This window comes from Schistocerca cancellata, chromosome 1, assembly GCF_023864275.1.
Source record: "Schistocerca cancellata isolate TAMUIC-IGC-003103 chromosome 1, iqSchCanc2.1, whole genome shotgun sequence".
Lineage (NCBI taxonomy): Eukaryota > Metazoa > Arthropoda > Insecta > Orthoptera > Acrididae > Schistocerca > Schistocerca cancellata.
This window is the reverse complement of record NC_064626.1, coordinates 246,527,151-246,543,703: the sequence shown is the minus strand read 5'-3', so window position 1 is coordinate 246,543,703 and position 16,553 is coordinate 246,527,151. Positions and strand designations below refer to the sequence as shown.

The 16,553-nt window shown below is 37.9% G+C and overlaps 1 protein-coding gene across 1 annotated transcript in view; it reads right to left on the bottom strand.

The window, feature by feature from the left end:
- The window catches only part of LOC126170151 (nitric oxide synthase, salivary gland), a 718,067-nt gene that overhangs the window by 28,565 nt on the left and 672,949 nt on the right, over nucleotides 1–16,553 (bottom strand). Inside the window, exons 15-20 of the mRNA XM_049920700.1 lie at nucleotides 15,024–15,198; nucleotides 14,791–14,920; nucleotides 14,579–14,657; nucleotides 11,652–11,833; nucleotides 4,051–4,220; nucleotides 1,806–2,016 (exon numbers count right to left, since the gene is read on the bottom strand). Coding sequence (XP_049776657.1) covers nucleotides 1,806–2,016; nucleotides 4,051–4,220; nucleotides 11,652–11,833; nucleotides 14,579–14,657; nucleotides 14,791–14,920; nucleotides 15,024–15,198 — 947 coding nt within the window. The remainder of the gene's footprint in view (nucleotides 1–1,805; nucleotides 2,017–4,050; nucleotides 4,221–11,651; nucleotides 11,834–14,578; nucleotides 14,658–14,790; nucleotides 14,921–15,023; nucleotides 15,199–16,553) is intronic.

Below are 16,553 nucleotides of genomic sequence, written 5' to 3'. Positions count from 1 at the left end.
AGAATATAGTGAACCATGCGAGACACTGCTTCCATACAACTATTTCATCTTGCAATAAATTTGTGAAGTATGCTTTCCCTTATGCGTGTGATTAAACTGGGTAACCACTCTTAGTTCTGACTGAGAGGAATTTGTCATGCAACAAACTGTGGAAACTACTCTCCAGAACTGAGGAAATTGCTATGAAGCCAACTGGGAATTTCACCACACCATTTCTTAGTAAAAACATTCACACCACTGGGATTGTACACAATGCTGCCACAGCAGAGGTCTTCTTTTCAAATGGGCATACCTCATATATGTTGCTAACACTGCTGATTTCCAGCAACAGTAAATTATCATCTCTGTTCCTTCTTATTTTGGGTGTGGTGAAGTGTTCTGTTTACATCCTACTGAAAGTTTGTGGTCAAAGTGCTACAGATTTCTGCAGGTGTATATATTTATTAGTGTGCAGTAAACATTAGCAATGCCACACATGAAGAGGTATGCTAAAATAAAATTCAGGGGTAACTATTTTACAAACAAAGCAGTCCACACTGTTGAGAGGATCCTGTGTATCAGTTCCCCAGGGATGAAAGTCACACGTGGCTCCCCTTCTGCTAATTCCAATTTTTATGTTAATGATAATGCTGATTGTAGTGGGTGCCAAACCCCTCCTAATACTTCGTTGTTCAGTTAATTCCAGGCAATCTACAGAGTCACATTTTTTACATTTCACCACTTACGTTTTCAAAGAAGAAGCTTAAATAATTGACTATGCAATTACACATTATGATGATGTAAGTGTAGGATTTTACTGCTGGGCAGATATAATTCTTTTTAAGCAATTATTTATTCATTTATGTTAAATGTATTTATTTTTCTAGTAACCTCATAAAACAAAAATGAATGTAATAATTATTTTTACTGAATTATGTGGATATAAATATAATTAATGTACATTCACATAAGATGCAAGAAATGCTAACTGGAGTGCCAACAGGAAGCTTGAAGATGAAAACTGCAGCACGATGTAGGCTACATAAACATTCTGAGACACATTTTAATAGGACTCAAATCTTCATTCACAATTTCCCGCAAGTTGTAGTTTTCAAAATCTCAGTATGCATATCTCCTTAAGTTTATAAAGTATTGCACAAATTTTCTTCTGTAATTTGTCATTGTCTATGGCTATCTTGCAGATCCAAAATTAAAAGCAATTGCAACTAAATTACAGAGAAATAAAATTTTCAGTTATGAGAAATATTTTAAAAATTAAAAAAATATTTTTTTCTAGTTAACATACTTAATGTGTAGAATGAAATAGGTCTAGTAACTCAGCTATCATGTCATGCATATATGGTTATTATTTGGTCTCCTTCATATGTGTATTATTGGATTACATCGTATGTGAGTTTGACAGAACACTTTAGGATATCTTTTTTATTATTAGTTTTTATAAATATCAATGCATCCTACATTAGTTTTTATAAACATCAATGCATCCTAAATTGTTCAAAATACTTACAAATTGTTTAGAAAGTATCATGCATTAGCTATGATAAATTACAAAACTGTAAAGAATATACATAAGAAATAGTGGTTGAAAGAAAATGGCACTCATTTTCACATAATATGAAGCCAAAAAGTACTCTGTGTCCTTAAGACATCTATCGTACCTACAGACATTTTTCTTTCCTGTATTTCCAATGTAACACACTAGAGGTGGCTCATCTCCCTCTTAATTGAAATACAATTTAGAAATAAAACAATATTATCATACTCACAACAATGGTAAATGACAAGGTACAAAAAATGTGACATACCTTGGGTTCTGTAGACAACAACAGCAACTGTGATGTGTATTTGCTTCTGATACACACTAGGCGACGACGATATACTATAGAACCGTGGCTGCAGAGGTGTCAACTGTGCTACTAACAAAGCAGCAGAAGGTCGCACAGATGGAAACTCTTCTAAGACCTCCAAAAGGTGAGGAAACCTCCAATGCCTCCAGTCTTCATAAGCTGCTGGTTCCTGTAATGAACAAATTCATTTTTCAAATAAAGCATAAATATATCTATGGAAGTTTCCAGAATGAGGTTCACCAAGGCTTGAACTTTTCTTTTTCTCTTCTCAAGCAGAAAATCTGTGAAATTATACAATTACATAGCCCAAAAAATTAAACATTTACAGGGATCTGATGTTGTCGTAGTTTTGTTTCACTTTACAATCTCATTGTGCTTGTGTGCTATAGCTTGGTTCAAGACCCAAGGTATACACGTTAACATGCTGTGTACACGAAATAAATGGCAGATATAAATGTGATATTGAGACTATGACAGGTAAAAACGAATAAACACACACACACACACACACACACACACACACACACACACACACACACACCTACATGCCGGTATTAAATTTTTAAGTTGGACTTCAGAAAAATACAGATTCAGTTTGCCACAATACATTTAAGTCCTACTCTGACCTTCAACTCTATCAAAATTGTATATCTCTGCTGTTATAACTTTTAAAAATTTCTTCCTGAATATTATCAACAATAAAAATGTAGCTAAAAGCGAAGAGTTCTGTGTGAGTTCCACTTAAGGCTTATCATATTTTCACAGCTTATTGCACTTTCTTCCTTTTATTCTCAATTTCAACTTCTCCATTTCATTTCTTTCTTGGTTTTTCACTTCTGGCATCAAAATTTTTTTCTAGCCAGTTTTTTTCCCTCTTTGTTTTTATCTCTGATATTCTCCTTTTCACTTGTCATTGTTTGTTGATTTCTGTCATAGTCACATACCAATTAATGTACCAAATCAGATGGAATGCTGCTAATTCACTGTAAACAATGGTCTAAACTTATGCACAGTAATCATTCTATTTAGTAATTAAATGGAAGATACAGACTTACTGATATGTGTTTACACTGCCCATGTCCAGTACACGTGCCTTGGGGAGGGAAGCGACTGATAATGCAGCCCGGTCATGTGAAATTCTGCAGCAGCCCAATATAAGGCTGCCTGGAAACAATGCACATGTACAAGCAAATGTGTGTGTGTGTGTGTGTGTGTGTGTGTGTGTGTGTGTGTGTGTGTGTGTGTGTGTGTGTGTGTGTGTGTGCTCTACTCAGAGAAAGGATTACTCTGAGAGCCAACAAGTCTGTATTTTGGGTGTGCCTGTCGACAAATTAATGCTTCAGCTTTTTAGTGAGTGATCTCCTTTACTCCTAAAGTATTTGGATTCAACCAGAACTTTTGTACATAATGAAAATAATACAGGGAAACGGTAAAAGAAAAAGTTTAGTAGCTCACAAATTATAAATTAGTCCTAATAGTTACACAAACACAGTACAATAAGAACATCATTTGCAGTAAGCAAGTTGCTCTGCATTATAGATTTAAATAATATTTGTTGCATACATGTTGGCATGAGAAGAGATTGACTATGTTCTTACCCTCACATAGCAACATCTTTTGTAATTATTTTGAGCTCCTTAATTGCCTTGTACACTCACTCTGCAGTTTCAGTGTATTAACACTTTGTAGACCAAGGCAGAGCATTGTCAGGCAACAACTTTGTGTTAAAAAGACCGTGCTCAAATTTAGGTTAGGCTGCAATTATCTCAAGCCACGTATCACTCAAAAAGTGGACTCATTGCATACGAAAATGATTTACAGATTTCTCACCACCTGTCGCTTGAATCATGCTGCCTTCTGTTTTCTAGAATTATTTCAAAAGAAACACTAGCGCATGTAACAGCTACTGCTGTGAATGGCTGAGCCAATATGATCACACTGAAATAATTTCATGCATGTTCGTGTTGGGTTTTGCAAGTGAGCAAGGTATTTTAGAATCTCAAGAGGAAGAAATTACCCAATAACCCACATCACACTTTTTTGGGAAGGATAATTATACTTCGTGTCATCAGTTACATATGTGACAGCAAAACTTTAAATAACAGAATAAATCGACAGCTTCCTAGGCCTGATGTTCTTCTAAATGGCTGGTGTTAAGCAGTAACAAATTAGTGTCTGTACTAATTTTTTTTAAATGTCTTACAGTGGCAAGAAGGTTCAAACGTCTCTTGTCCTCTGGATCACTGGCTATGGAAGCAAAATGCTGCAACAAATCTGGTGTTGGTGGTGTAGTGATATCCAAAAATCGTGTGAAAAGTGTCCTCAGGGAACACGGTGGGAGGCGTTCATGAGGTTCCCAGTTTTTGAGAACACCTGAAAAATAGAGAAAGTTGTCACAAAATTTTTGTTTTGTTTTGTTTGGTACTCCATAGACTGCAAGAGGGAGAATATATTTCTCGATTAATGAATTTCACTTAATCAAGTAGGGCACACAGAAAACAGAATCAAATGAAAATGTTTTATGCCACAGAATGTTACCTACAGGTTCTGTATTTGGAGTGTAGCATATCTGGTTCATCTTTAATTTATTATGCTGGTTCCACTCCTGACTTTTTACATATACATAGTAAGGAAAACAATGACAGGAGTAACCTAAAGATTGAATACTGTATAATTTGTCTAATGAATAGCTGAAAGATGTGGATTGGTAGGAAGGGTATCAGGAAGGGCTTGATGATGCATAATAGAAGCCTAATCTTGGAAAGGAAAAGTGAATATGTTCCATTGTGGATAAGGACTACATATTATATGTCACATGGAAGACATACTTGTGGATTAGGTGTAAGGTCTTGGCAATACATTTAGCATATTTAAAGAAGAATTGTTCATCATAGTAAATCTGGAGGTTTGGTGGCTATTAAAGTGGAGGTGTAAATCAGATTCCAACAATAATTACTTGCAGAAGATCTACACTACTTAAAATTTATACAGTATACACAGGATGTCTCAGGATGCGTGCCCATGCAGTCCACCAGTGCAGTGTTTGTATCTGGCATCAGCGGCAGCTGGGCAAATAAGTGCACCACTACTGCCCACAGCCAGCACCATGGCTGGCAAATACAACCATGTTGGGGGACATTGTCTACTTGTATCTTCTCTGTTGTATGCAAACATTATCAAGACAGACCATTTCCATGCCATTGTGCATTCAGTTGCCAGCGATAGGATTCTGTACTTGGGTCATTGATAGTGTATTAATGTTTCTCTAACTTTGTCATGATTCAGCATGCCATTATCAGCCAACATATTTTTTGTGTATGTAATTATTGTCAATAAAGAGTGTAGATACAGTACAATGTTATTAGTTACTGAGATCACATTTTGATTTGTTACCGAGATGCGGCTGTTTACAATGTAACCCAACCAAATGTTCACAGGAGGTCTTAAGCAAAGACAAATTATTAAGTTCAAAAATGATTTTCATAAGCTGCACCTCCTACTTCAATGCACTCTCAAATTCTCTTGACAACATCACATGTAGCTATCCTGAGATGATCTAGGGGTTCTCTTATGAGTTATCAATTTGTCTCTTGTGTTTACTTCTCTTTGTGGCCTTCACCTTTAAACCATGCCAACAATCTAATGAGACAATGTCTACAGACCTTGGTGGTCAAGAAATGTGATCATTCCTGCCAATCCATCTTACGGTGAATGTTATATTTCAATGATGTGTCATATGATGTGATAACTAGGATAGCCGTACATGTAGCCAATGAAGCCTCAAACAATAATGCTGGAAGCTTGTTTCCATAATGGGGCTCTGTAGGATGATGCGGTAACAAAACAGGCCCAATATACTGAAGGCTATCACACCAAACCACCAATTTACAAAGAAGTATTCTTGAAAAAGTGCCTCCATTAAGTCTTGTGGGTTTTCACTGGACCATCAATGTGAATTATCTGTGTTACTGACACAGTCAAGAGTGAAAGTGGCATCAGTAAACAGTATTGATGGGATCACTTGGCAATTTGCAATTAGCCAACAACAAAAATTTTAATTGTCTACCGTCACCTCTTTCTTAAAGATGTTGAGGCCACCGTACATAATAAGGACAGAGGGTGTGCATATTTGATGTCCACCATATATGGTACTTGTACGTCGAACACCGATATGTGTAGAAGTTTTGTGTGTGTGTTTGTGAATGACTGTGTTCTACCAAGTGAATAATGTGTGCCACTCCATACACACACTATTCATTTGCATGTTCTGATGAAAAGTGACTATTGGGCACTGCACCAGACTCACACAGTTTAGTGCAAACTGAGTAAACATACTTTAATCTGAGACTCTGCAGTTACAACATGGTCTTTTGTACTCTCTACAAGCAGCAGCAGCATTTCCATAACAAAAGCTGTATACAAATACCATAATGGTGTAAGCAATTGTAAAAGTGTTGTGGCAAGCTTAAATGATACAGTAAAATTGGCCAAAAAATTACAACCACAGTTGAGAAATTCAGTTACATAAAATGAAGCACAATTTCACAACCTGAACCTAAAAACAAAAATGGCAATTGATACAGAGACCTGCAACACCTTTAGTATTAACATTTGAAATGAAAACTTACCCCTGTAACCACATGCATTTCTGTAACCAATAAAAAGTGGATACACGTTATATGAGTGTTTTATTCACATTTGTCTATAATACCACCTCCTAAAATATTTGTTATCTCTTCTGAAGCGCCTTATATATTTTTCATTTGTGAAAAATTAAAGTATAAGGTGGATTTAATTGCAAGGCATGAGATGACCGGGATAATTAACAGTGTATGAAGAAAATCTGCTAAAGGAATTCAGTTTATTACAGCAAATATCGAGAACTTAAGACAGAAAACAAGTCCTAAGAAAAGAAGGGAAGTCTGCATGGTGGGAGGAGTATACAGAGGGTCTATACAAGGGAGATGTACTGAAGGCAATATTACAGAAATGGAAGATGACACAGAGGGAGATGAGATGGGCAATATTATACTGCGAGAAGAATTTGACGGAGCACTGAAATACAAAACTCTTCAATCTGGTGCGTAAGATGTATGAGACAGATGAAATACTCTCAGACTTCAAGAAGAATATAATAATTCCAATTTCAAAGAAAATAGGTGCCGACAGCTGTGTATTACTGAACTATCAATTTAATAAGTCATGGCTGCAAAACGCTAACATGATTTATTTACAGAAGAATGGAAAAAATGGTAGAGGCCCACCTCAGAAAAGATCAGTTTGGGTTCCAGAGTAATGTAGGAACACGTGACACGATAATGACCCTACAACTTCTCCTAGAAGATAGGTTATCAAAAGGCAAACCTACATTTATAACATTTTTAGACTTACAACAAGCTTTTGGCAATGTTGAGTGAAATGTTCTGCTTGAAATGCTGAAGGTAGGAGAGGTAAAATACAAGAAGGACAGGGCTATTTACTACTTGTACAGAACCACATGGCAGTTATAAGTGTCGAGGGGCTTGAAAGGGATGCAAGGTTGAGAAGGGAGTGAGAAAGAGTTATTCAATCCATACACTGAGCAAGCTGTGAAGGAAACCAAATAAAAATTTGGAGTTGGTTTGCTGATGACATTGTAATTGTTTCAGAGACAGCAAAGGACTTTGAAGAGCAGTTGAACAGAATGGACTGTGTCTTCGAAGGAGGATATAAAATGAGCGCCAACAAAAGCAAAGGAAGGATACTGGAATGTTTTTGAATTAAATCAGGTTACACTGATGGAATTAGATTGGCAAATGAGATTTAACGTAGTAGATGAGTTTTGTTATTTGGGCGGCACAATAACTGACGATGGATGAAGTAGGACATCAAATGTAGACTGGCAATGGCAAGAAGAGTGTTTCTGAAAAGGGGAAATTTGTTAACATCAAATATAGATTTTAAGTGTCAGGAAGTATTTTCTGAAAGTATCTGTATGTAGTGTAGCCATGTATCGAAGTGAAACATGGATGGTAAACAGTTTAGATGACAAGAAATAGAAGCTTTTTAAATGTTGTGCTTCAGGAAAATGCTGAAGATTAGATGGTTAAATGGGTTACTGAACAGAACTGAGGAGAAAAGAAATTTGTGGCACAACCTGACTAGAAGAAATGTGTGGGTGTGTGGTTTGAGGTTTTCGGGCGCTAAACAGCGTGGACATCAGCGCCCAAACACATAGAAACAGGAACACATGCGGTGAATGGACGAAGACGGACAGTGAACAAGGAGAACGGCTAAAAGACACAGGCCTGACGCAGTTCCAAATCCTCTTATGCAGAGGCAAAACAAGAGGAAAAGAAACACACTAAATAAGGAAAGGAAACACAAGGAAAAGAGAACAGAAATCGAAGTGAAACAAGTAGGTAATCGTGACTGGCGAACCTCTTACCTAAAACCTGGGTGAGCCAGTCACCCAGCAGCACATTAAAATCCTCTCCCTAAAAACCGAGGCAACAAATTGGACAGGACACAAAACCGTAAGACCTTAACCACAGTCGTTGCGTCGTCTTGCAAAATAGAGGGCAAATCCGGTGGCAAGGAAATCACCGCCCTCTGGTCAGAGAATAAAGGACAGTCAAGTAAAATGTGGCGGACAGTAATCTGGACGCCACAAGCACTGCAGATTGGGGGGTCCTCCCGCTGGAGTAAAAAACCATGCGTTAAGGGACTGTGCCCAATGCGGAGGCGAGTGAGGAGAACCTCATCCCGCCTGCACGACTGGTAGGACGTACGCCATGGCCGCGTGGTGGCCTTGACCAAACGCAGCTTATTTTCACCGACTGCCAGCCACTCCTCTTCCCATTGACGCATAACACGAAAATGCAAAAGAGAGGTAACAGCATGGAGGGGGGCGGCACATTCAACAACGTGAGGGAGGGAACATGCACATTTGGCAGCCACATCCGCCAGTTCATTTCCCCTAATACCCATGTGCCCCGGCACCCAGCAGAAGGAAACCTCCTTCCCCTGCCGTTGCAGGTGGAGTAGGGCATCGTGGATGTTCTGGACGACCGTATCCGCTGGGTACAAGTGTTGCATGGTCTGAAGGGCACTCAGGGAGTCAGAACAGATGAGAAACTTAAGACTGGGAACACATCTCATCTGCTCTAATGCCCGCAAGAGTGCAACCAAATCGGCATCAAAGACAGTAATCGCCGCAGGAAGCCGTAACTTGACGACTCAATCAGGGAAAACAACAGCACAACCAACAGAGTCCCCCTGTTTAGAGCCATCCGTAAATACTGGTACATGGTCGGGATGCTGGTTTAAAATATCGTAAAATAAGGAGGTAAAAACAAATGCAGGAGTGCAGCTCCTCTGGTACTCTGACAAGTCTAAAAGGACGCTGGGCCTCTGGAGCAACCAGGGAGGCAGGCGGGTAAAACCCTGGAGTTGGGGAGCCACACGCTCCACACCAAGGGACTCAAGCAAATGCTTGGCACGAATCCCAAATGGTCTCGTTGCCCTTGGACGACTGGAAAAGAGACGTTCCATAGGCGGTCGGGCAAGAGTAGGGTACGCAGGGGAGGTAGGACAGGCAAGGAATTGACACACCCGTCGCACCATGAGGAGTTTCCGCCGGATGGCGAGCGGCAGTTCCCCTGCCTCAGCACACAGGCTGGGGATGGGACTGGTAAGGAAGGCACCAGTGGCGAGCCTGATACCCTCATGGTGTACTGTGTCAAGAATCTTCAGATACGAAGGCCTCGGTGACCCATACACGGTGCATCCATAGTCAAGACGCGGCCGGACGAAAGCCCTATAAAACTGCAGCAGACGTGCCCGATCTGCTCCCGAGGACAGATGGCTCAGACACTTCAAAATATTCAGTGCCTTCAGGGCCTGCACATTGAGGTCTTTAAGGTGCGGCAACCACGACAACTTGGAATCAAAAGTGAGGCCCAGGAACCTCACAGTGTCTCTAAAAGGAAGAATGGTGTCCCTCAGACGCAATTCAGGGGAGGTAAAAGCACGTCGAGAACGATTAAAATGAACACACACACATTTGTCTGCAGAAAAGGTAAAACCCGTCTTCGCAGTCCATGCCTCTAATCACTTTATCGTAAGCTGCAGCTGCCGACTAGCAGTGACAAGACTGGAGGAAGATCAGAAAACAGCAAAATCGTCCACAAACAAGGAGCACTGGCCAGGACTCCGGATAGTGGATGTGATACTGTTAATGGCGATGGTAAAGAGGGTGACACTTAAAACGCTTCCCTGAGGAACACCATTCTCCTGCACGTACAAATCAGATAGCACATTACCAATCCGATATCGAAAGAGGCGGCGGGAAAGAAAGGACCGAATGAAGATGGGGAGATGGCCACGAAAGCCCCACTGATGGAGTTGATTGAGGATAAGGCGGAGCCAAGTAGTGTCATACGCCTTATTAATGTCAAAGAATACACCTAGACAATGCTGGTTACGTAGGAAGGCCTGCTAGATGGCCGCCTCAAGCAGGGTCAAGTTGTCTATAGTTGAACGACATCTCCGAAAGCCACACTGAGAGTGGTTAAGGAGCTGCCTGGTCTCGAGCAGCCAAACCAGGCGACGGTTGACCATGCGTTCCAATGTCTTCCCGACATAGCTCGTCAAAGCAATACTCCGATAACTACTGGGATGCATTCGGTCCTTCCCCGGCTTGAGGAGGGGAATCAAAATCGCCTCCCTCCACGAGTCAGGGAACGTGCCGGATGACCATATCATATTAAAACAATTCAGGAGAACTTCCTTGGATGGCAGCAACAAGTGCTGCAGCATGCTGTACAGGATTTGATCATCACCTGGCGCAGTATCATGAGCCACAGACAGTGCCGAATCCAGTTCCCACATTGTGAAGGGGCAGTTGTAGGGTTCAGAATTTGGAGACCAGAAGTCCAAGTGATCCCTCTCGATGGCAGTGTGGTAGCGGCAGAAATCTGGATCACAGTTAATAGTGGCAGTAGATTCAGCAAAATACATGGCCAGTGTCTGGGCAATGTCTCTCGGCGCTGTGAGTAGACAACCCTGATGCAGCAATGCCGTGACAGGTAGTTGGCTGCGTTTCCCGGAAATCCTCCTGATGGCCTCCCATACTTTCGTAGAACTAGTGGAGCGGGAGATGGAGTTCAAGAATGATTGCCATGACTAGAAGAAGGAATCGGTTGATAGGACTCATTGTAATATGTCAAGGGGATCTTCAATTTAGTACTGAAGGGAAGTGTGGGGTCTAAAAATCACAGAAGGAGACCAAGAGATGCAACAGTATTTAGATTCAGAAGGATGTAGGATGCAGTAGTTATTCAGAGATGAGGATGCCTGCACAGTATAGAGCAGTATAGACAGCTGCATCAAACCAGTATTCAGGATGAAGACCATAATGAATTGCACTGTAACAAAAGAATCTATGAATAATCTAGAGAAAATTAGAAGTGCCATCTGCACAAAGTTTACTCGACACCTCTTCATGAAACAGTGACATTTCTTGCCACTTTCATCCACTTCTTAATGTTTGAAAACATTCATTGAAATTACTTGGGGAAGTAAATATGAATAATAATAATAATAATAATATCTGCTTGCAATGCACTGCTTTGACATTCTTATCTTAGTCACCAAAAATATTCTTCTAAGTTTCTTCTGCACATTGTATGTATGTTTATTTCTAACAGACACACAGCACTATGTGGTACCACAATAAATATATGAGGGAAGAATGGATGGAAAACATTCTAGATATATAAAGGGTAATACATGTGGGATACTGAAGTTTACTGACAATCTTACCATTTGAAGTATGTGTCTCCTTCAACATTTGTAGTTCAATTGGCTGGTCGGGGTCAAAACTAGACTGAAGGCGTGCTAAAATACCATCAACAAGCTCACGCCTATTGCAAGGGAAAACCCCAACATGATCTCCTGGTTGGTAAGCTAGTTCACATCCTAACTGGAGAAGCATTGTTGCACGGCTGAAATCAAGAATAAAAGTTTCTGAGTTGTTGTAATGAAACATGTCACAAATATTTTATCATTAGCTTTAGTCTAATACACAGCTATGACATACTTTTTACATTACACTGTGACTACTAAAATTACAGAGATGAAACAGCCACTAATTTGCCACACTGATGTCTAGATTTGCATTTGGTGAAAGATTCAGCAATGATTCCACTAGAATAATGAAAGTAATTCTTCCCATTAATTTTCCCATAAATGACATAAACACTAATTAATTACATAAATTATGGTAAATAATTCAGCCATAAATTCTCTCCTAGATCAAGTACATACAGCACTAGAATTTATTAACAACATTATGCAAATGTCATTGGTGTTTATTAAAGTAGCCATGTATGAGATAATAAAAGATTTCATATGGGACATTTGAGTTGCCTATGAAAACTAGCAGATGAAACAATATAGTTGGATATGCTGAAATACAGGTGGAATTATACTCAGGTGCCTGGTTTCCATAAAAACGTCACATAATTTGTAAATACTCAGATTTTAAATTATGAAACTGATCTTGCGGAACTTATTAACTAGCTATATGTATGTCATGTTAATCCTGGTATCATCTTTCTACGATGAGGATTGTGCCACCTAGTTTGCAATGCACTTTTCCAGTGAATAAATGGCTATATGCAGACCATTTACATGACTGATTTGTAAAATACAAACTTTTGTCAAATTTATGAAACTGTTCTGGGTTATTATGTCACGGTCCAATGATTTAACCTTCTCAAAATCCAAATGTTTTGACTACATTCACAGACGACATAATCATAAGAGGCTGTAATGTACTGTGCAACTGATACATATGATGATGAGACATAACAACACATCAGAAAATTTTTACTAGTTAATGACTTATTTCTAGAAGAAAAGAACAATACACTTTAAATACTTCACTTCAAAGCCGTCAAGTACACCCAGATTAAATGAAATAACATTTAGGCAAGGAAGCATAGCACGACATTAAAAAAAAAAAAAAAAAAAAAAAAAAAAATCTGTTGTGTAGTTGTTGATTGTTCATTTTGTGCTACTACTGAAGCAAAAATTTTTAGTTAAATAGTGGCATATGTTACACTTAACAAAAGATAAGTACGAGGAAAGTACAGCATGAATGGATGGCAGTTAACCTTAGTATTGCTGTTTGTCATGCTGACAGCTGCAATCTTGAACCTATGAAATCAGATGGTCAGGTGATTTGTTGAAGAAGTGGCTAATAAAGTAAGATTTTTAATATATTCTGTTTTTATAGGGTTTCTGTATTTCTTGTTTAGCACTAGACTAAAGGTTCTCAGTCTAACTATAACTAAGGAGGAAAATTGACATGAAAATTACATTTGTATTTAGTGTTATGGTTGTACAATCCACCAATCTCCAAGAACTAATTTCTATTTTTAGCAACATATACTTGTACAAAATCAGTGTAAGGGATGAGAACAGTAGGTGAAAGTTTGCAAAACGATCCATCACCTTAGTATTCAAGGCAACATAGTGACAGTCTTGATGACATTTAAATCCTACAGGTGTAAATGGCGGTAGGGAAGGTGACGTGTAAAGTGTAAGTATGGGACTTGCAACAATTTCAAGTGAACTTAAAACACATATGACTTGCTATCTGGGAAAAAAAACTATAGTGGATTTAGTGCCTACCTAACATTCCTGTGGATGGGTTGGGAGGAAGGTGAGGGAAGTGAACCAATTGTAAGTATAACTCTGAAACACCTGGAGAAATTTCAAGCAGGATGTTGGAAGAAGGTGACAAGGAAAAATAATCAAATAGTTTATATTGCTTGCTCAAGACTGGATTTGCCCAAGAATTTGTTTGTTCTGTACCTGGAGGGGAAATTACCAATACTGTATACAATCAGGTTGTGTTTTTAATTAATGCTGCAATGAATTTGTAAAAGATTTTGCTTTATAATTTGCCTACTGCATTTATACTTTTTATAACACATAAATAAATTAAGTTTGTTCTTTAGGCTATTGGAAGATTTCGTTTCTTTTCCTATCTAATAAAAGATTGAGATAAACAAGAAATGATACAACTATGGGTGATCAACTAGTTGTTGATAAATATTAATTACAATTCTGATAGCTTCACATACAGGGTTTGCGAGCTAGGCATTTAAAATCAGGTAGTAACAGACGAAAGTGCCACAGGACATATTCAACAAATTCTGGAATTTTGTTTGTGTCAATAACAATAGCTTACAGAGGATTTAGAAATTAAGGGCCTTTCTTCTTGTGTGATAGAGGAGAAAGGAAAGTAAAGAAATGTCATCAGATTATAAAGAAATTTTCAACATTTTACTGTCCAAATAAAATTAAAAGAATAATTAATGTCTCTTATTGGTTAACAACAGAATATTAAATATACTATTAAAAAGCAGCAGAACACTTTTGTTTCACAACTTACTTTGTGGAATATTCTCTCCTGATATTAACATCAGTGGCATTTCCTCACTTGTAACCTGAATACAACTACTAATTTTAAGTCTTTAATTACACATGAAACTGACCTCTTCCATGCAAAGCTTAACATAGAATGCTATTTTTTACATTTATCTAAATCCTAATATTTGGTGACAATGGGCATGTATTGCAGTCTGCTCAGTTTCTTTTTCTGCACATGTGATGGTTCGCATGGCCCTGAAGGCAATAAATATAAATGAGCTTTATGTCTGTTTCTCATGTGATCTTACCTGGCATCGTTTCCATGAAGATTAATTTTCCTTACAAGAGTACATCCAGATACTTTCTTGTTGTGACATTTTGAGAGTGCTGTAATAAAAAAGAACAATGCAAAACTATCATTTCGTGGGTTTGTGGTATGTTTCCTTCTCTATTCTTACTTTATCAGTGATCATATTTAAAAGCAAATAGTTAACATTAATATTCACATTTCATTCCTAACCTTTTGCTAAATCTGCTTGTTTTGATTCAACAAATCTCACTGTAGCAGATGATAAAGTTGGTGCCCTCAAAGCTTGTGTGGCCTCCAGGAATGTTTCATCATCATCAAGACAGAATGTCTCACAGGCAAGCTGTGACATAAATACATTTCTCTCAAATACACAAGAAATAAATTATTGTCTAAAAGGATGTACATGCAGTACAATAAATTAGAAATTAATAGTATTTACTTACACTGAATACATCTGATGCCCATTTTCTGAACGCCTGTTCTTGGCCACAAAGCTCGTCTCCGTGGGACAATTTCAGCAGACGTTCTCCTCCAAGTTCACCAAGTAAGTTATCAACATACTTCCCAAATGCACAGAAATTTGGATATGCACTTGAGCCTAAGGCAAACACAGCAAACCTATAAAGGTGTAAGATATTATTAGTAACCACTTATAGACAAATAGTTTGAAATCAGAAAAAAATAATGAAACATATACAATTGGCCATATATAAACCAAACATATATCTAGGGAACAAAGAAAAATAGTTAACCAGATAGCTATTGTTTCTCTTGTATTTAAACTAAAATGGAGTTTGTGTTTGTCAGAATAAATTTACCATAAAATGGCTCATGTAGTTGTATGAAGAAAAACGAGCTCAATCAACATGCTTCCATGAAAATTGTAATCTGAAAAGTTCATTTTAAACTGCAAGACTTCACTGACTAGTTTGGTACTTCTAGATACCTTGCCCTGCTTTTCTCTCTCTCTCTCTCTTGTTATCTTAGAAAATTAGAGTATTTGTTTCTTTTTCCATTCACAGTTTAACAAAAATCACATTAATCAGAAAAATCTACAAACATTTAACTAGCCTGTAGTCTCATTGTTGCTACATTGGTGTTCTTTGTGATGATTATGTTATTTTTTATGGTTATGACTGTCAGCTTTGCAATTTCTATTATCTTTAACATAATATTTTATACAAGTATAAAATCAAAGATTAAATTATTTATCAATATTGTGAAAATGATAGTTGCTACTCACTATATAGTGGAGATGCTGAGTCACTGATCGGGACAACTAAAAGACCGTCGAAAGTGGATCCTTCCCACTAACAGCAGATTTTCTGAACTGTGCAAATAATTGTAAGTAAGCGAGGTTTCTTGCATTATCAATGGCCCTTTGAGACAAATGCTTAAAAACCTATCTCCTCTTGATTGCACTACTATAATAATCAATATGCTTATGTAAACAGTAATGTAAGCAAGGTCTATTATACTATCATATGTCTTGAGATAAGATCTTAAAAAAGGTTTGTGAAGTAAATTCCCTCTTTTAATTTCTTTTGAAGATAAACAGCTATTATACATTAAAACAAAATTTGTTATGAATTAACTAACTGCTGTTTTCAATTAACAAATTCATGAAGGAACAAGAGTGTGACACACACGAGGTCAGTGACCAATTCCATTTATTTAGTGTATTTTGATGAAAATGTGACTTTACCTGAGGTATGCAAAGTAGCTGTAAGAGTTCAGTTCCCCACATGTTACAAAATGTGTATAAATGTGGTCTGAGATTTTAGAGTGTTTCTACAATGAGAGAATCTCAGTTCTTATACACATTAGATACACACTTTCACTGATGGTAACTGATATTATATTTCTCATGCCATAGCTTATAATAAAATTGTGAAATGATGGGGTGGGTGTAATTATGCTTGTTTATTAACAAAAAGTTGTAACTAAATTTTTTTATAAACGACACCAGAAAA